Source organism: Capra hircus, chromosome 24 (assembly GCF_001704415.2).
Source record: "Capra hircus breed San Clemente chromosome 24, ASM170441v1, whole genome shotgun sequence".
Lineage (NCBI taxonomy): Eukaryota > Metazoa > Chordata > Mammalia > Artiodactyla > Bovidae > Capra > Capra hircus.
In genome coordinates this window covers 26078691-26099935 of record NC_030831.1, presented here as the reverse complement: position 1 = coordinate 26099935, position 21245 = coordinate 26078691, and the positions used below count along the sequence as shown (strand labels likewise).

At 38.9% G+C, this 21245-nt stretch overlaps 1 protein-coding gene across 1 annotated transcript in view; it reads left to right on the top strand.

Moving 5' to 3' along the window:
- Window positions 1-14335, top strand: part of DSG1 (desmoglein 1) — a 44713-nt gene extending 30378 nt beyond the window's left edge. The window contains exons 12-16 of the mRNA XM_018039432.1: window positions 652-945; window positions 4108-4241; window positions 4544-4616; window positions 6370-6578; window positions 9494-14335. Coding sequence (XP_017894921.1) covers window positions 652-945; window positions 4108-4241; window positions 4544-4616; window positions 6370-6578; window positions 9494-10513 — 1730 coding nt within the window. The 3' untranslated portion in view covers window positions 10514-14335. The remainder of the gene's footprint in view (window positions 1-651; window positions 946-4107; window positions 4242-4543; window positions 4617-6369; window positions 6579-9493) is intronic.

Genomic DNA, 21245 nt, shown 5'->3' with positions numbered 1-21245 from the left:
CTCTCATGTTTAGCCACAAAGACAATAATTTACCGAAACTTCGAAGGACAAGAAGAAAGCAAATTTGGAATATCTGATAGTGAAACAAAAGTTCTTCACTTTATTAATAATGAAAATCCACCCCCCACCTCCAACAGTGCCAAATTCTCCCTCCTATGAGTCGTTTGAACTGACAGTTATGAGTTTGAGGATATGATGTTTTATCAGTAGGTGATTTCTATACAAATGACAGACCAACCTGCTCAAAGTCTGTTGGTTTTGTCAGCCTATAAAAGGAAAAAAAAAAAAAAAAAAAGAACTGAAGATGAAAGACAGTAAAACAGCAAACAAAATATGGAGAAGTATGCAACACAGTCTAGAAATGTCTCCACATGGGCTTATAACACACTGCTGACCAACACATAACGTGATGTTTACTGTGTATGTTTCTCAACACATGGAACAGTTTTTCTCAAGCACTAATATTTACTCATAATGATTTGATTTAAAAACTGAGTCACAGACAAAAGACAATATGGGGGGGGTTATTGAATTGGTAGGAATTAAGACACTGAAATAAGTATTTATGCAAAGAGAAAATAGTTTTGTATCGTCCAACAATTATTAACCTACATGTATAAAATATTTCTTTCATTTTAAACTTTGTTACAGATGCTCTTCAAAGAACATGTACTGGTACAATTATTATTGACCTTGAAAACGGTGGCTGGGAAACTGATCGCACAAATTTAAGTGGAAGTACTACCACTGAATATGGCCTTACTTCCAGACATGTTGCCACTAATGGCTATACAACTGGTGTTGGTATTGACAAAAATACTTATGCTGGTGACACAAATGGTTATGCTGGAGGTCAACCTGGTGTTTATCAGCCACTAGGAGATAATGTACATTTTGGTCCTGCTGGCATTGGACTACTCATCATGGGATTCTTGGTCCTAGGATGTAAGTATTTGAACAGTTCTGTTTTTATGCGTCCCTCCAGAAACACTAGGGAGGCAATTAGTTTTCTGTCTCTTTGATGAAATATATTCTATACATTCTTATTTTGTGCAAAATTATCAAGAAATTTCTATGTTTGGTGTTGGGTTTATGACATGAAAAAAAAATGTTTGATTTCTTAGAGTCCAGTGGAGGATAAAAACTAGTTTGCATTGAGTCTCAATGTAATAGGGAAGTACCATAACAGGCTTCCCTGGTGGCTCAGTTGGTTAAGAATTCACCTGCAAGGCAGGAGACTGCCTGAAATGCAAGAGACTTGAGTTTGATCCTTGGGAGGGGCAGATTCTCTGGGGAAGGAAACAGCAACCCACTCCAGTATTCTGGCCTGGGAAATCCCATGGACAGAGGAGCCTGGTGGGCTATAGTCTATGGGGTTACAACAGTCGAACACAGCAACTAAATCACCACCATAACAGACAGGTTCAAATTGCTGTTTGAGTGAAGAAGACAGTAAGAAACAATCAGAAAAGGCTACATAGAGCAAGTAAACTCTGAGTTGGGTTTTAACAGATGACTAGGAGCTAGCCTACTAGACAAGAAGAAGAAGAAAAAATCCATGTGCACAGTCCCAAAAGAATGAGAGTACAAGCAACCGCAATAAAGGACTCCAGCAGAGAAGAAATAAAGGATGTGTCTGACAGTGTGATGAGGGCTGGTACTACAAACATAGGCAGGGGTTGACCTTGAGGGGACTTCATCTCACTTCAGTTCAGTCACTCAGTTGTGTCCGACTCTTTGCAACCCCATGAAGTGCAGCATGTCACGCTTCCCTGTCCATCACCAACTCCCACAGCTTGCTCAAACTCATGCCCATCTAGTCAGTGATGCCATCCAGCCATCTCATCCTCTATCGTCCCCGTTTCCTCCTGCCTTCAATCTTTCCCAGCAACAGGGTCCTTTCCAGTGAGTCAGTTCTTCGCATCAGGTGGCCAGAGTATTGGAGCTTCAGCTTCAGCATCAGTCCTTCAAATGAATATTCAGGACTGAGTTCCTTTAGGATTGACTGATTGGATCTCCTTGCAGTTCAAGGGACTGTCAAGAGTCTTCTCCAACACCACAGTTCAAAAGCTATGCTAAAGCTGCACAGTCTAAGAAAAGGAGAGCCAAAGAGAAGAAGGGGTGAACCCCATCTTCTAAATTCAATTGTCTGAGTCTTTCCATGGTTACCCAGCTTTTCTGAGCCTTGTTTTTTTTTTAGTATCTATTTTCTAATTTTTATTTTTTAAATTATGAAGGTATGATAATACATTTATAGGAGACTTGGAAAACACAGAACAAAGTTACACATAGTTCCACTATATATTACAATATTTTTAAGTAGATAAGTTAAGATTTTTATTTCGAGTTTCAGTATCGAACTCTCTGGGCCTTGCTTTTGCCTTCTGTGAAATAATAAGACTTACTTCACAATAACACTTTGATAATGAAAAAGAAGTATCACGCATGGGAGCTTTTAGAAGTAGACCACAGGCTCCCCTGGTGGCTCAGTGGTAAAGAATCTGCCTGCCAATGCAGGAGACATGGGTTCAAGTCCTGATCCGGGAAGATCTCACATGCTCCTGAGACACTAAGCCTACGTACCACAGCTATTGATTCTGTTCTCTGGTGCCTGGGAGCTTCAGCTACTGAGTCCACAAGCCACAGCTACTGAAGCCTGTGGGCCTAGAGCCTGTATTCAGCCACAAGAGAAGCCACAGCAGTGAAAAGCCCACACGCCACAACTAAAGAGCAGCCCCCAATTGCCACAACCGGAGAAAAGCCCCTGCGTGCAGCAACCAAAAACCCAGCACAGCCAAAAATAATAAAATAATTAAGCAAATAAATTTAAAATTTTTTTAAAAAGAGACAGACCACATCCTGTGGTCACTAGAGAGGACCTAGTCAAAGATCTAAATATGAGGGTATAATGTTCAATGGATTCTCCAAGCAATCTTTAACATTGCTTTAGAGGATGACAGAGTGGAGATGAGCCAAATGTTACAATCTCTGAGGAATATTTCTCCTTTAATACTTCCCTAAGTAATGACAGGGCAGGGGTGGGGGGGGGGAACTCATCTGTTTTAATAGTATAATACCATCTGTAATTGGAATACTCTGTAACAAGTAAAAATTGACTGCAGTCTGAAGCTCACACTGATTTTGGTATCTCACCAATATTCACCTTGTTTTCTGAAACTTTCATAATTATGTTAGAATCAGATCAGTTCAGTCACTCAGTCGTGTCCGACTCTTTGCGACTCCATGAATCGCAGCACGCCAGGCCTCCCTGTCCATCACCAACTCCCGGAGTTCACTCAGACTCATGTCCATCGAGTCAGTGATGCCATCCAGCCATCTCATCCTCTGCCTCATCATCATCTCATCATCCTTCTCTTCCTGTCCCTAATCCCTCCCAGCATCAGAGTCTTTTCCAATGAGTCAACTCTTCGCATGAGGCGGCCAAAGTACTGGAGTTTCAGCTTCAGCACCATTCCTTCCAAAGAAATCCCAGGGTTGATCTCCTTCAGAATGGACTGGTTGGATCTCCTTGCAGTCCAAGGGACTCTCAAGAGTCTTCTCCAACACCACAGTTCAAAAGCATCAATTCTTCGGAGCTCAGCTTTCTTCACAGTCCAACTCTCACATCCATACATGACCACAGGAAAAACCATAGCCTTGACTAGATGGACCTTAGTTGGCAAAGCAATGTCTCTGCTTTTGAATATGCTATCTAGGTTGGTCATAACTTTTCTTCCAAGGAGTAAGCGTCTTTTAATTTCATGGCTGCAGTCACCATCTGCAGTGATTTTGGAGCCCAAGAAAATAGTGACACTGTTTCCACTGTTTCCCCATCTATTTCCCATAAAGTGATGGGACCGGATGCCATGATCTTCATTTTCTGAATGTTGAGCTTTAAGCCAACTTTTTCACTCTCCACTTTCACTTTCATCAGAGCCTTTTTAGTTCCTCTTCACTTTCGGCCATAAGGGTGCTGTCATCTGCATATCTGAGGTTATTGATCAAGTGGAGTTAAATTAGGGATTCAAATTTAATCATAAGGGTAGGTCGTTTTCTTTTACTGTGGTCCCACTGGTAATTCCAATATTCCTGTCCTTTCCCCATCAGTGGTCCCGTTCTTGCTGATCTGCTGTGACTATGGAGGCGCCCCTGGCGGCGGGGCTGGCTTTGAGCCTGTTCCTGAATGTTCCGACGGAGCAATTCACTCGTGGGCAGTGGAAGGTGCACAGGCCGATCCTGGGGTAAGTGTTCATCAATAACAGGTGGCCCCTTCACAGGCTTCAAAACTCTTGAACCAAGACACAGGGAATCACTCACAGTCTAGACTGTTCTTTTTTCTGAGAGAGCCAAAAGGGAGAACCAAGAGAAATCAAAGGTGCATCAGAATTGGGTGACAGTAACCAAGAAAGCCTTTATCAATAAGGTTCACATTGCTTTTAGCGTTTTTCTTTTTAATGTCTCAGATAATTTGAGAACAAGCCCACTGTATAATCATTGAAAGAAAAGAATCATTACAAATGGGAAAATGTTTCCTGTCCTTTAGGCTCTGACCAATATTGGTGTACCATGCATACCAGGCACTAATGCAAATGTAATTGAGTACGTTGACAACTCAGGTAAGAAAAATTTTTTTTAAGTTTTAACAATTCAATTACTAAGAAGGAACTCTGTTCTCTGTCTTTGTATACCTTACTATTTCCCAACCGTCTTATCTTTACAATTGTTCCTATCATTCTTTTTTAGATGACTAATTTGCAAATTAAATGATAAAGAAAAACCTACAGTAATTATTATTCTTTTAAGCTGGTATTTTTTTAAATCTTCTGTAATCATCAGAAAGTACACAGGTGATGATTGGGATTTCTGTAAATAGAGAAGTACAAAAGTCAATTTTGGTTGAGATTTTTTTGTTTAATAGAGCAATTGTTATTTATTAAAAACTACTCATTTGAACTTAAAAACAACCCTATTAAATAGATGTATGCTCATTTATTGAGGCTAGCCTCTGCTTCTACAATTCACAAAATCAGTCTAATAAAAAGAGCAATTAATTAAAAACTCATATTTTGAAAATAATTGTACCATCTTGCTTCTTTTCAAGGTAAATAAATATTACCAATTCTGTTATTTTTCAGTCCTTTTCAAACTTGTGATCATGACCTTTCCACTTTGAACTCTTCAAAATGGAAAAGACATAGAATGTTTATAACTTACAGAACTGGACCACATTCAAAAGGCAGGAGATGTTAGTCTTTAAACTTATTTTTCCCCGTGAGGCATCCATTTTTGTTAATGACACCAACACCTTCCACCTCAAAAGCAGAAACTCATTGTTGACTCTCATAGCTTCCTATTCACTGACACCCAATCAGTTCTCAAGACTTGACAAATCTTCAAATCCATGAGGATTTATTTATGCATTTATTCCCTTATTAAGTCTACAAACCTTGAACAAAGCACAATGAACAACATCAGAATAAGAAGTTCGAAATGCTGTACCTAAACTCAACAGCTTTAAAATATGAAAGCCATAGGACTGTTCCATTGTCAACACTCTCTGTCAATGGCACTTGCATAGTCTAGGCCACCCTTTTATCTCATCTATATAGAATACTGTAACAGACTTCTACTCACTCCTCACACTCAAATGCAAATCCCAGAGTCTCCATGCAAACCTTTGCCCTCATCATAGCCATGTTTTCTTCTCTAAAAGCTTGGAGTGCCTCTGCTAGAGTCTAATATATATACACTGAGTATTCTTATACTTTTTTTTTAACTTTTAGAATTTGGGTATTTTCCTCCAATTTGAAATCAAACTCTCTAAAGTATAGATAGGGTTTTGTAACCTCTAGGGAGCCCTCTTATTCCAGTACAACATATAGTAACCTCTCAACAACTGATGGGCTTCCCTCGTAGCTCAGATAGTAAAAAATTCCACCTGCAGTGCAAGAAACCCGGGTTCAGTCCCTGAATTGGGAAAATCTGCTGGAGAAGGTATGGCTACCCACTCCAGTACTCTTGCCTGGAGAATTCCATGGACAGAGAAGACTGGTGGGCTACAGCCCATGGGGTCACAAAGAGTCAGACATGACTGACCGACTAACACACATAACAGACAACAGATAATTACTGAATTAACAAATTGGTTAATAATATTATTTTGAACTAAATATCATATTTATAATTTCCGTTCTTTATGTATTACCTTCATTTTATTTCTTTGCTCGCTTACAACTGCATACCTAAATGAAGAAATTATACATTAAAGTTACTAATTTTTAGTTTACAATACGCTAGAGAAAATATAGTTTACTAGATTTAAAATATAGTTTACTGGAAAGTAAAATTTAATTTGATCAACACTTTTAGGAGTTTACACAAATGAGTATGGTGGCAGAGAAATGCAAGATCTGGGAGGAGGAGAAAGAACGACAGGATTTGAACTAACAGATGGAGTTAAAATGTCGGGAGGACCCGAGATATGTCAAGAATATCCTGGAACACTAAGAAGAAATTCTATGAGGGAATGTAGAGAAGGAGGGCTGAATATGAACTTCATGGAAAGTTACTTCTGCCAGGTAAGCTCTCTGTCCCCATGCCTTCCCTCCATCCTGCACCCATATCTTTACCCCTTGCTCAGTAGCTCAGTCATTCCCAACTCTACGACCCTTTGGACTATAACCCACCAGGTTCCTCTGTCCAAGGGATTTTTCAGGCAAGAATACTGGAGTGGGTTGCCATTCCCTCCTCCAGGGGATCTTTCTGACCCAGGAATTGAACCCATCTCCTCTGTCTCCTGCATTGCAGGTGGATTCTCCACCGCTGAACCATCAAGAAAGCCCCACCTCTACCCCAGACCCCCACTGTTTTCAACGAGGTTATGGTGGCCGTCTCCTAACTAGGTTCCCAGCCTCTGGTCTTTAGATATGGATGCTGGCAATCTATATTCCAGTTGAATAACATTTCTAAAACTCTGACTTGAGCACTTTGCTGCTGCTGCTGCTAAGGCGCTTCAGTCGTGTCTGACTCTGTGCGACCCCACAGACAGCACTCCCCTGCTTTAAAACAGCCAGTGGCTCCCAGCTCTGTTTTGCCTGTGGAATAAAACCCAAAATTCCTTCACATAGCCATTAACCAGCTGACCTCTGCCCTCACACCTCCAGTTACTCCTTACCAACAACCCCACTTGCCAAGCGCCTCTGCCTTATTCACACTGGTCCACTCCCCTCCATGTCTTTTCCATGCTGTGCTCGACCTGGAATGCTTCTATCTGATCATCTATCTTACCAACCCCCACTCATCTTTCAATCCACTTCAAACATTTCCACCTTTCTGAAATTGTTAACTGTTCATCCTCTCATCCAAAATAGGATTGATGTTTCTCTATGTGTATTTCTGTAGTACTTTGTACGTTTTATGGAATGTTCCATTGTTAGAATCTGTTAGTCACATGCCCACGTCCATACATGCTCTACATTACGTTGCTGGTACCTGGCTCAGTTTCAAGCACAGAGTAAAGGAGTGATACAGTAAGAGTAAAGGCAATTTTAAAAAGGGGATATATATATATATATATATATATATATATATATATATATATATAAACACATATAACTGATTCCCTTTGCTATACAGCTGAAACTAACAAAAGCATTGTAAAGCAACAATACTCCAATAAAATTTTTTTAAAAAAAGAAAGAGTAGGCCCAAGAGCCATAGTACACTTCTAGGATATTCTAAGAACCACAGAGAATTAATTTTTCTATCTCCAGGTAGAGACAGAATTGCCCTTAGTTATACTTCATAGTGGAGAAGGCAATGGCACCCCACTCCAGTACTCTTGCCTGGAAAATCCCATGGACAGAGGAGCCTGGTGGGCTGCCGTCTATGGGGTCGCACAGTCGGACACGACTGAAGCGACTTAGCTGTAGCATACTCCATAGGGCACTTAAACCTTCAAAAATTTCTTACCTCTGAGACTGTCTCTCATACTTTTATGTCCTTATACGTCCTGGCCTAAAACACCTTCATTAACTCTCCTAATCAGAAAAACAGTGAAAAAGTCGCTCAGTCGTGTCTATGTCTGACTCCATGGGCTGTAGTCTGCCAGGCTCCTCTGTCCATGGGATTTTCCAGGCAAGAATAGTGGAGTGGTTGCCATTTCCTTCTCCAGGGAATCTTCCCGACCCAGGGACTGAACCCAGTGGCTGATATTTTGAACTGAAATACCAGTAAAAATCTTTCAAATAGTAGCAAATAATAAGAAAACTGTTGCTGAAATCTATAGGCATATTTCTTATCTGTGTCCCTACACATGAATATTATTTTCATGAAAAGTACAATTTCTGCCTCAAAACTTTTGCACTTGTAGTTCCTTCTGTCCAGAACCCTCTCTCTCTCTGCTTTACTCTCCCAGTGACTTTACTCCAGTTTCTGAACAAACATCACTCTATGAGATGCTTTCCCTGACCACTCTGTCTGAAAGAGAAACCCCATCTCTCTATTCCTTTACTCTGCACCTTCTGACAGATACCTTTATGTGTTATTTTCTGGTTCATCCTACAGAAATGTAAGCCCTATGAGAAAGGGACTTTACCTGGTTTTGCTCATTACTTTATTGCGAACTTCCTAATCGAGTGTCTGGCAAACAGTAAGGACTCAAAACATAATTCTGAGTTGAAATGGCACAATGAGTGGTTTGCTAGGTGTTTCTGTTTAACCTGAAAGTTTGCAATCCAGTATCGCAGACAAGAGAGATGAGATAAAAGCACACACGTCCGTGTGCTTTCACTTTGACTTGACAGAAGTTCCATTTTTAAGAACTGTCTTTGGTCACCTTCGATTTTGAACCTCAAAGTAGCATAGACCCAAGGTCAAATTCTCCTCTTCTCTTGCTTTAAAAACCACATTGAAATAAATCACCATATTTACTTCATCTGAAGGAAGACAACTACAATCCCAAATGAACCCAAATCAACTATAAACTGTGTCTTTTAAACAAATCCAAAAAATACACAATTCTGGCATACTTTAAGTTCTGTGTAAGTATGTCCTTCTAAGTTGGTTGAAAAATAATTCATGTGATTCTTTTCATGATTTTGTGTCCAAAGTGCACCAACGTGAAAAAGTCCATCTAAATAAATATCAAAATATATTATCAAAATTACAGTTGAGGTAATTTCTAACCAAACTCTTTTAAGTAATTACACAACGACTTCTAAAGAGTCTGTGGAGAAGGAAATGGCAGCCTACTCCAGTATCCTTGCCTAGAAAATCCCATGGAGAGAGGAACCTGGTGGGCTACAGTCCATGGGTTTGCAAAGAGTCAGACATGTCTTAGCAACTAAACAACAAGGGTCTCTGGAAGATGTTAGAATTTTGTTTTACGTGTAGTTTTCTGGTAAACCCCTGGAAGAAGAAATAATGATAAAGACCTCTATTGCTATCAAAAATGTATTCATCATTCCATTTTCTCTTTCATCTACAAATTCAGAAAGCATATGCTTATGCGGATGAAGACGAAGGACGCCCATCCAATGACTGTCTGCTCATCTACGATATTGAAGGTGCAGGCTCCCCTGCGGGCTCTGTGGGCTGTTGTAGCTTCATTGGAGAAGACTTGGATGATAGCTTCTTGGATACACTGGGGCCGAAGTTTAAGAAGTTGGCAGACATCAGCCTGGGAAAAGACGTTGAGCCATTTCCAGACTCTGATCCCTCTTGGCCACCGGACAGCACTGAGCCGGTCTGCCCTCCGCAGGGAACAGAGCCCACTGGTGGTGGACACCCACCCATTTCCCCACGTTTCGGCACCACCACCGTCATCTCTGAGAACACCTACCCCTCGGGACCTGGGGTACAGCACCCTACGCCGATTCCTGATCCTCTGGGCTATGGTAATGTCACCGTGACCGAGTCTTACACCTCCTCGGGCACTCTGAAGCCCGCTGTCCACATTCACGATAACCGACACGCATCAAACGTGGTAGTGACAGAGCGGGTAGTCGGTCCGATCTCCGGTGCTGACTTGCAGGGGATGCTAGAGATGCCTGACTTGAGAGACGGGTCAAACGTGATAGTGACAGAAAGGGTAATAGCACCAAGTTCAAGTCTGCCCACCACTCTGACCATCCCTGATCCTAGGCAGTCTTCGAATGTAGTAGTGACGGAAAGAGTGATCCAGCCAACTTCCGGCATAGTGGGCAATCTGAGCATGCACCCTGAGTTATCGAACACCCACAACGTGATTGTGACCGAGAGGGTAGTTTCCGGCTCCGGCATCACCGGCAGCAGCAGCCTGCTGGGCAGTGCCGGTGGAGGAAGTGGTGGCGGCATCGGGCTGGGCAGCCTAGGAGGTGGCGCGGGCCTGAGTAGCAGCCTGGGGGGCACAGCCACCATCGGCCACTTGAGGGGTTCCTCTGAGCATCACTTTAGCAACACGCTCGGTTCCGCCTCCCCTACCACAACCCGGAGTCGAATCACAAAGTACAGTACAGTTCAGTATACCAAGTAGCCAGGGACCCCAGCATGCTTTTTTCACCATCGTTGTGATTTAGGTTTAATTCCCATCACCACAAAACTAACAATGTGATTTAGGATGCACAACCACGTGCTAAGAAAATTGTGGCACAAGGTGAGACACCACAATGAGAAAAATCGATGGAAACAGTGCCATTGGGCAAGAGCTCTCCTGAGCCTTTATAACTTTTTTTTTGTATATTAATACTAAGGCAATCATGACCATGAACTAAAACTTGAGACAGGGGCTTCTTTGTGCCTGTAGGGTCTTCTGTGCGTTTGTGTGGCCTCTAGTGTATCTCCAGCACGTGGAACAGAACACTGACCTTAAGATGGCAATGTTCATCATTCTCCTTGCTTGGTTTTGAAATTTCATATAGCTCAGGCAATATTTAAAGACAAGTAAACATGCAATAGACACTCAAGTATGTGGGAAGAATTTGAAATGTGCCCCAAATGCCTGGTCTGGTCAGTGTCACAGATGATATAAATAAAAACTCAACCACATATTTAGACCAGGGTTAACCATTAAAGAGGGCTTCCCTCAGCTCAGTGGGTGAAGAATCTGCCTGCAATGCTGGAGACCAGAGTTCGATCCTGGGTCAGGAAGATCCCCGGAGAAGGGAATGGCAACCCACTCCAGTATTCTTGCCTGGAAAAATCCCATGGACAGAGGAGACTGGTGCGCTACAGCCCATGGGGTCGCAAAGAGTGGGACACAACTGAGCTACTAACACTTTCACTTTCACTTTAACCATTAAAGAGTAAAAACCTGGCTACACATCCAAGTCCAGAAGCGACCAGCCACTCCCACCTTAATAACGGCATTAGATGAAACAAACCTCAAATTAGGAAATGTTTCCTGGGAGGGAAATTCCCTGAAAGAGTGACAACAGAGTGAGACTGACTAGGGGTGAACTGGTGCTGTGTGAGCCTGGATCCTGCGCTGGAGCTTCAGCTACAGTTCCTATGGAGTCAAGGACTTCTCTGATTCTAGTTTGTGTTTAGTGGTAGATGCGATAGTGATGAATATTGTATACTGGTGAGGTTGCAGGGTATCACACTCATTTCTCCCTTTACCACTGTGACTCTGACCTAATAAAGGAGAACCTACCAGGTGTACTTCTCTGACTGAAGCAAGCAACACCTGACACGGTTGTCATCACTAGTGGTAAATTATCTTCCAAAGAACCAGAGGATTGCATTTTCAGATTGTGTTTTTAGTGTTATTCCTTTATATTTCCAGCTCTTTATTACACATTTTCTAAGTTAAAGGATTTGGGAGGAGCTGTGAGAAAAAGCCTGCAGTATAGTTATGCTTTGGGGAGATTATTTGAATGGGATCTAAAAAAATTGTTTTTAGAAAATGTAAAATGTTTAATGGGGGGAGCTAGAATGTTTCAGTAAATTAATACCATACTATTGGTTTTAACTAAGTTTCGTACTTTTTAAAACAACCTTCTGCTGCTATTTTGAAGAGGTCAACTAGGAACTTTTAACAGAGTTGATGATATTGTGTTAACATGAGTGAAGTTGTACTAGATAAATCATTTTCTTATTCTATTCCACCCTCAAACTGAATTTTCTCACTAGCCTAAATTTTACATTCTTGATTTGTCATAAGCTCTTGGATTATCTATGCTCCAATTTACAAATAGTTTCCAAATTATATATTATGATATATTTTTATAATTTCAATATTTTAGTAACATGCTATTTATGGTAAGTCATTTCTGTGAATTTGCTATATAATGTTACCTGTTTAAAAAAAATCTCTGAATAGAATCAAAGCATTCTTAGAGGTAAATTTACTATTGTATGGTAGAGGCATTTTTTTCTCTTTTCTAAATTCAGTGTTAATATGTGCTCACTAATGTGAAACTAGATATGACAAAAATCTTTTAAGGATTAGTCTTCCCCAATTACTTAATTTTCCAGAGTGTTATAAGATCAAATAGTTATTGGACTTCCAACACTTGTCAAAGGGGGATTGTGAGTGAATTATTTTACCCAGAGCTATTTTGCTCTATGTTACAGCAAATGATATCAATATTTTCAAATCTACAATATACATCTTATATTGACTCTGTAGACTATGTAACATTTTGATAGTCTTTAGCATGCCAAAATGCAGAGGTGTAAATAAAATCATTCACAGGGAGTCTTTCTTTTATTTCTCTCATTTAGAGTTTCCATTAATAATGGGTAATCTTTCCAGAAATAAAGCATACTTGAGTATGCCTAGATCCAGGAGTTTGAAGAAATAAAAATAATTATTAATTAATTGCTAGTATTTGTCACTTTGATATGACATATCATACAGAAGTATTTTCTTAAGACTCCTGATATCTTCCAGAGGCATTTTTTAGATAATCTAACAAATGCCAGAGTAACTGTCTTTAATAACTATTGTTATTAAGATCCATTAGTTACATAAAATTATGGGAGATAAAAGAGAAAAATGGCAGTGTTAGTCATCAATCTTCCTAGGAAGATAATTTCAAAATAAAATTTTTTTTCAGGATTACACATTGATGTTCTAATTCTTTATCCCTAAATTTTAAAACAATCTTTTTAAGACAGCAACCATTCTAAGTCATTTAAAGGCATGTAATTTTTTTAAATGATCAGCCTTTAGGAAGAATTTAATCCTTCTCTTTAGATGCTTTACTCTAATTCATATACCTTATATCATTCCATAGATGTAAAGATATGAAAATATCTTTATAAATGAATAGTTATATTTCAACCCCATATTGCAAGCTGAGTCTCAGATCACCTTGCTCCTAACAAAAGAGAAGGAAGAAAGAGTTATTTATATGTTATGTATATATAGTTTGAAAATAAAGTGTTTAATATTTACAAAACATCCTACTCTCCATTTTGAGCTAATTTTAACACTGAATTTCAAATACATCTGCTAGGTAGTATTAGCCTGCCTGATATAACCATATTTGCACTGAAAAATTTATAGAAAAAGTATCTATTAGGGGTCATTTATAGGCCTTCATCTGGACATCTGCTCTACATTTTTGTATAAAGTTTTTAGCCTCATAATCTTTATTCAATGTACTGTTTTGACACAATTTTAATTATATAGCTTCAAAAATTACATATCCATTCTGGATGTTTTAAGTTGCTACATATACAATTCATTTCTAAGTTTATACCAATATTTGAATGTTAGTCAGGGTATAACATATATGACAGCCTTTGACTTTAGCAGGAGTTTAAAGGTGTTTTAATCTTGGCTAAAACGGCCCTCACTTTTTCAGAAAAACATATGAAACCCAGAACGAACTTTTGAAGGAATTGCCACATTTCCTCATGCCTATTTAATCAATTCTAACTTTTGAGGGACTCCTGGTGTTTGTAAGACTTATTTCACATTGTATTAGAATACACGGGTCCATGAAAGAGAATTTGTCTTCCAGTTCTAAGTTATTCAAATCATGTTAGGATGAAAGCATAAGTGGATCAATCTATTCTCCATCAAATAATTTTAAAACAATGAATAAGCTATTGCTTAGTTGTCTACATTCCTCCATTTTGTTATATTTGAATTACTAAACACTTTATCATCAAACTGTACTTAGTCTAACTTATTTTTCTTTCGCTATTTTACAACTAGTTTTAAACTCTAATATTCATCTTGGGTGATGTTTATAACAAGGTGCTTTTGTTCCATTTTCAGTACAAATATTTTGGGATTGTTTGGGTCCTAATTCCTTGCATGGTTATCTGTTGGCTATTTTAAGTTGGTTTGTAATTTCTAAAGAGTTATGTTTACAGCAATAAAATGATTCATATGCCTTCATTATCTTTTCTGAATTGCAAGGTGGGGATGGGTTTCAACATATAAAGAATAATTAGGAGTTATCAAATCTAGTTATAATTTGCAGTCCATATAAGGGAAGAAATCATTTTATTTTCATGCTGTTAAAATTTTTTACTTTTGATTTCCTAATTCATTTCTTCTCATGTTTACTGAGGAACCCTCGCTCTAGAATGCTACTCAGTTATATCAGAACACAGCCTTAAGCAGCATCATGTAACTAAGTCAATGATCAATAACGCATTTTAAGCTTTTATTTGATACTTTAAGCATCTTTATGTTTTCACCTTTTTCTTTCATACTCTGATTTTTTTGTTACAGCATTTTATATCTTTTAAGTAGATTTTCTTATTTACTTTTAAAATCATGCCTTTATTATCATATCATCATCTTTATTGAGGTACATCTCCTTTTTGCTTTCCAATGCCACTTTCAAAACATTATCATCTTCATCATTATCATCTTCCCCTTTTCAGACATACGGGATCTGCTTATCTCTCCCTCCCTCTCTTCTTGTGCTATTTTACTGACCTCTTTATAACATTCCCACTTTTACTAAAGACTCTTGTACTCTGGCCCTCTGTCTTCTGTGGCTTCTCCAACTCCATGGATGAAGCATTCGGTACCCCACAGTCTCAGCTCCTACACCTCCACTCCTCCAGCTTCCTCAGTCACTTGCTTCCTCATCATAACCCAGCATGGCAGGACCTCAAATGCCTCTCTTTCAATTTCTCCTTATCCTCCCAGCTCACTTGCTGACAAATTCCAATTGTTGCGATTCCTCCACTTCATTACTCTTTGGACTCCCACCACTTTATCCGCATGTGCCAGCTTCACTTCCCTCCTCGTCTATCTAGGCACAGGGGACAACAGACACAGGCCGAGGGGACAACAAAGTTGCGAGCATTCTGAGGTAGGCATGTGGCTTGGGGGATTCAAGGAAGAAGAAGAGTCCTGCATGTGGAGTGAAAGAAGGAAAGCAATGAGAAATGAAATCTGAGAGGTACCAGGGGTGGGATGGAGTTTGACCTCACAGGTCATTGTAAGAATTCTGACTTCCTCGGTGACATGGAGAGCCACTGGAAAGCCTGGACAGAGGAGTACTCTGATCAGGCTTGTATTTTTAAAAGATCACCTGTTGCCAGCTCTTCCATGTGTACATGTGTGCTAAGTTGCTTCAGTTTTGCCCACTCTTTGTGACGCCATGGAGTCCTAGTACCTGGTTTGACCATACAATTTGGTAGAAAAACAAGTGACAAAAATAAACCAAAAGCCCTAAACAGTTTAACAGCAACATGCAAAAAGAAACTGGAAAGCACTGAGCAGTAAATTAAAATCCCACTATAAAGTATCTTGAAAGAACTCAAGTATAATAAATATAAAAGGAAAATACTGGCCAAAAATTTTGAACAGGCCAGTTTCTTAGCATGGACTTGGTGACTGAGTTCAAATAATACAAACTCCAGCTGACTCTGGGAGGCTAACTTTTTCTAGTTTTACAAACCAAGCTTAATTATGCCAGACTTGGGATATCCCAGTCTGCTCTGTGCCTGTGTCCTAGCCATCCTTATGTAAAGCCTAGGGACGAAATCCCCTGCCTCTAGAGCTTTCCTGCAACTGCTCAAAATCTCAGGCTCTAATTCTTATCAAAGTTCCTATCTGGGACTTTCCTGTGGTCCAGTGGTTAAGAATCTGCCTACTAATGCAGGGGATATGGGTTCAATCCCTGGTCCAAGAAGATCCCACATGCCATGGTGCAACGAAGCCAGAGAGCCACAACTACTGAAGCCCATGCACCTAGAGCTCACACTCCACAGCAAGAGAAGGCACTGCCACGAGAGGCCCGAACAGCGCAACTAGAGAAAGCCCGTAGCAACGAAGATCCAGAACAGTCATAAACACATAAATAAATAAAAGTTCCTATCCGGTGGGACCCACAATGGAATTGGTCACATTTTTCAAAGGAAAATACTTTGCTGCATTCAAATTAATAGATATCTCTTTCCAAACGTATGCCTGTTTTCTGCTTGATAAGTTACTCCTCCAGGCTTCTTGGTTTATTTTAATCACATTTTCCATTGGTTTCACCCAGAAGTAGACCTTAAGAGAGGATGTGAGGGTAATCTGTAGGGAAAGGATGGAGAGGAGGAACCACAGGTAGGAAATGGTGAGATGAAAGAGAGGAGGGAAAGCAGGCAATAAAAGCTAGGAATCATCATGGACAACTGAAGCTCAGCATGTCTGGGAAGGGAAAATCCCTCCTGGGGAAAACCCTGGGAGCTGGCGTGGTACTTGCACCATAAAGGTAAACTATCCTAGGAATGAGGGCAATATATGCAGAGGGTACTGAGGGATCTGTCACAAACACTGGTACCCTCTATAGAGCACTCTCTGATAAAATATGTGACACAAAACCTCAGAATTTTCTGATTTGACAGGCCTTTCTTGAACATTCCACTGTAAATAAGAATGATCATGAGTTAATATAGCAACAGAGTGGATAATAAAATCCAATGAAGTAAAATAGGAAAGTCTTCAGGTCCCCCTTGTCATTAACTTGTACCTTTATGATATTATATCATTTATATTAATTAGATGCTTGTCCCTGTAAAGTGTATAGACATATAATCATTCTCTTATAATACATGACTTAGCTTTACTGTTACCCATTTAGGAGTGACCTTGATAGATAATCAGTTTTGATGTCTACTCACTGTCAAAAACAAGGGCTATGAGTCATTTAAATTCATCATTTTCTGTGTATGTAGTCCCAACACTCAAACAACTTATTTCTAAAGACAACATGATCATTTACTCTATTTTGAAGACATATTCTTGCACTTAGCTTATTGAAAAATGTACATTGAAATTTCTATTGTCATTATTTGAATATGGAAGCAATTAAATAATAAGCCTTGAATTAATGTGTGATGCAGAGAGGTCAGCATAGTGACAAGCAGAAACTCAATAATTATTTTCTGGATACATGAATAAATGCAATTCATTCACACTTCAGTTTTTCTAAAATCCATTCTCGCCTTGACAGTCTGTATGAGAACTGAGCCCCTAGATTACATCACAGAGCGTGTCAAATTCCACTGTTCCCACCAGAAATTCTCTTTTGAAATTATTCTTTGGCATGATGATGTCTTGCAAGGAACAATATAATTCATTAGATTGTAAAATGTACCTTTCCTTAAAATGTCTTAAATACATTTGGGGAAAAATTAGATATATAAAAATTTAGACCTTAATAGCAGGTGGTTAAAATTAAGTGGTTAATGAAAGAAAAATAGTTCATTTCCAAATATAACTATTTTTCAAATATCTGAAAAATGAGTCCAAAAAACTGCAATGAGAATGTTGCTTTCTTCATATGACAAAGATCATGATAGTAATAGAGAAGTGCTCTGAGAATCCTTGTATCAGTGATCATCTGACAGGTGAAATCAAATATATGTAGACGTTCATACCTTTTCATATGCTGTTCTCTGGGAGAAAAAACAAAGGTATTTCTTTCACATGGGAAGAATATTTTACTAGATACCCCTGCTGCTTAGGTGAAGAGCATGTCAAAATATCTATCCATCTTTGCTCTCTACTAAGTCACTTCAGTCGGGTTCGACTCTGTGCGACCCCATACACGGCAGCCCACCAGGCTCCCCCGTCCCTGGGATTCTCCAGGCAAGAACACTGGAGTGGGTTGCCATTTCCTTCTCCAATGCATGAAAGTGAAAAGTGAAAGTGAAGTCGCTCAGTCATATCCAACTCTTAGCAACCCCATGGACTGCAGCCTACAAGGCTCCTCCATCCATGGGATTTTCCAGGCAAGAGTACTGGAGTGGGGTGCCATTGCCTTCTCCGTTGCACTCTATTAATGATCAATAAACAATTTTGTGGTTGGTAACTTAAATGCTAGGACAAGTAGAGGGCACCTGGAGAGAGAAAATTAACTTTACAGTTTTCCTACCAAGGCAAAAATCCCCCCACTACAAACTCATAAGTTAATAATCTACTTTATAGATTGTCTTCTATAAACATGATTATTGAACATCTATCACCAGGAAAACTGATCTGTTTCCAATATAAAGACAAAAATAAATGTGACCCTAGAAAACACAGATGTAAACTGCAATGGAGAACTCAGGCCAAGTTAGGTAATTTATAGGTCCTATTTGAGTAACTATCTGGCTGGACTTCTCTTTGCAATACTCATTATTAACAACCTAAAAGCTCTCCGTCTAAAACATTATTATTCACACAGTAAGAATAATAAGCCATATTTTTAAGACATATAATGAATTTCTAAAATTATTAAAACCAAGATGAGGATTAAAAACTAACTATATAGGACAAAATTTTAAACACATACAAAATTGTTAGAAATTAATGTGTTACAACCTAGAGTAGAAAAAAATAATAAAATCACATTTAATATGTAACACTAGAAACTGAATACTAGTTTATAGAAAAAACAGTATATATCTACACCTAATGCCAAAAGTTTTAATAAATGTCAAATCTATTAAAGATATATACACTCTATAAATCATGAAAGAATGAATACCACTCAAAGAGAATGCACTGAGTGCTAGTTTTTCTATAAACATATATCTAATTTAATGTCCTAAAATCTACAAGGGAAAGAAATAGGTAAGGAATCTGCTATTTACAGAGATAAATTAACTCACTCATGGAAACAAACCCAGTTTATAAAATTTCTGGAATTAAAAAAAAAAAATTCTGGAATTTGAACCATATGTAAATTTTTACCCATTTCAATATGCCACACTGGCATAGCACATTGACCTTAACTGTAAATAGGTAATTCTATGAGCATGACAAATAAGATGCTATAATTAGAGATAAAGTATGTGAAATAAATAAAAGTATATTTTAACTTCTAACAGTAAAAACTAACAAATGTGATAAAAGTGAACACAATGAAGATTTCCAATTAATGATAGTTGAGTCAAGATATTTTTATGCTACTCAACTCTATGAAATGAGGTAATAGCTGAAAATAACAATCTACCTTCAAAAGCCTACATACACACATGCAACATCCACTAAGCACACTGAAACATGGACCCAAACTAGGAAGTTCTAGTTTTGAGACAGTAGATATTCCTCTAGATCTCTTGTGAAGATTTCTCTAAAAACAAATGACACAGCCTTTCAAGATTTAGTGATGTAGGCAGGCTAAAGAATCATCAGAGAGCATTTTTAGGAAACCCATTCCATATCACTGGTTAGTAGATGAGTCAAAGCTGAAAGGCAGACTCCTTAAAGATGTCCTCTTTACTTTCTGACTCCATAGAAATGAGAAAGGCAGCAAGAGAACACTACAGCACATTCAAGGTAACCCAGAGACTTATCCAGCTCAACTTCATGAGAAAACTTCTTAACAGCAGCAATAGGGAACTATGAGATGGCAGGGTTCTTTAAAACTGCCTATTCAGTGTAAAAATATAATCATTTTCAATTTCAAAATTAAAACACACCCAAGAGAAACTCAAAAGAGAAAAAAATAGCTGAAAATAATTACAACACATATGACAGAGGTTAATTTCCCTTACATGTGAAGAGTGTTTATAAATCCATAATTAAGACCTCAAACAGGAAAAAGGAAGCAAATTTTTCACAGAAAAAGAAACACTAAAAGCCAATAGCACTTCCCTCCCATGAAGAGGTGCTCATCTTACCATATTAGAAAAATGTCCATGTTTTTCTGCTGCCATTTTGGATTATCCACGGGTCCTGGCTAACTACCCCGGTTCAGTGACTCTTAATTTCAGCCTGCAACTCCAGAATTACCTAGAAAGTTTGTTAAGAATAAATGATTCTAGGTTTCACCTCCAGAGATTCTGATTCAGTAAATCTGGGGTCCAGAAACCTACATTTGTTTTGTATATGGACCAAATGATTTTGGTGCAAGTAGTCCAAGAAATATATATATAAAAGCACTGCCTAGCTTTTGACTTTCCTATATCTGGATTTCTTCCAAAACAACCTGAGCCCAGATCACATTCAGAGTCTGCTTGGTGCTTAACTAACAGCATCAAAGGTAAACTACGTACACATTACAACTTTGCCAAAGAGGGGCACTGCCAGTGCCATCAAAGTAGCCAGAGTGACGTATAAGTACTGACCACAATGTGGAACAGCTGCCACTGCTCTGATGACCAGGAGTCGGGGGGTGAAGTACAATGACATCTGTGGGGAGAAGTATGCAGTAAGTATATGTCTCCTGCATTGGCAGGTGGGTTCTTTACCACCACTGCCACCTGGGAAGCCCATGCAACAAGCATGTAAGTAATAATTAACACAGAGCTAGAAGCCACGCTATTCTTTGCCCTTGTTTGGAATACATCCCACACCAAGGACATGAAGTCACAGAGAACCAACAGGCACTTCTGTCTGTGGGTAAGTATGATTTTAGGGTGTAAACTAACATCATCCTTATGGTACTAACGTAACTCTTTAGGAAGCTGATGTTTAACTCCGTGATTTTGAACACCCACTAAATAACCTGGTTTGCCAGCACCCTGGTTGTCATACATAAACTGGTTTTAATGAGGAGACAGGTTTTTGTCTTCAATGCCATTATCTCAAAGTGAACAGACATGTATTCATAGTAACTGCTCTAGGTCAAAACCAAAACAGCTTTGTTTACCTTTTGCCCATCCCCCTAGGCCCATGCTAATGAAAACCCTTTTGCTTAAGTCAACTCTAGAACCTACTTGTCTCCAGCATTTGACATAGTTTGGGACCATAAATACTTTTAAAATTTCCTTTCCTTTAAAACTGGTTTTCAAGAAATTAAGCTGCCCTTAGATACTTAAATCACATCCACCAGTTATCCTAAACTATAATTTCATGTAATACTTTG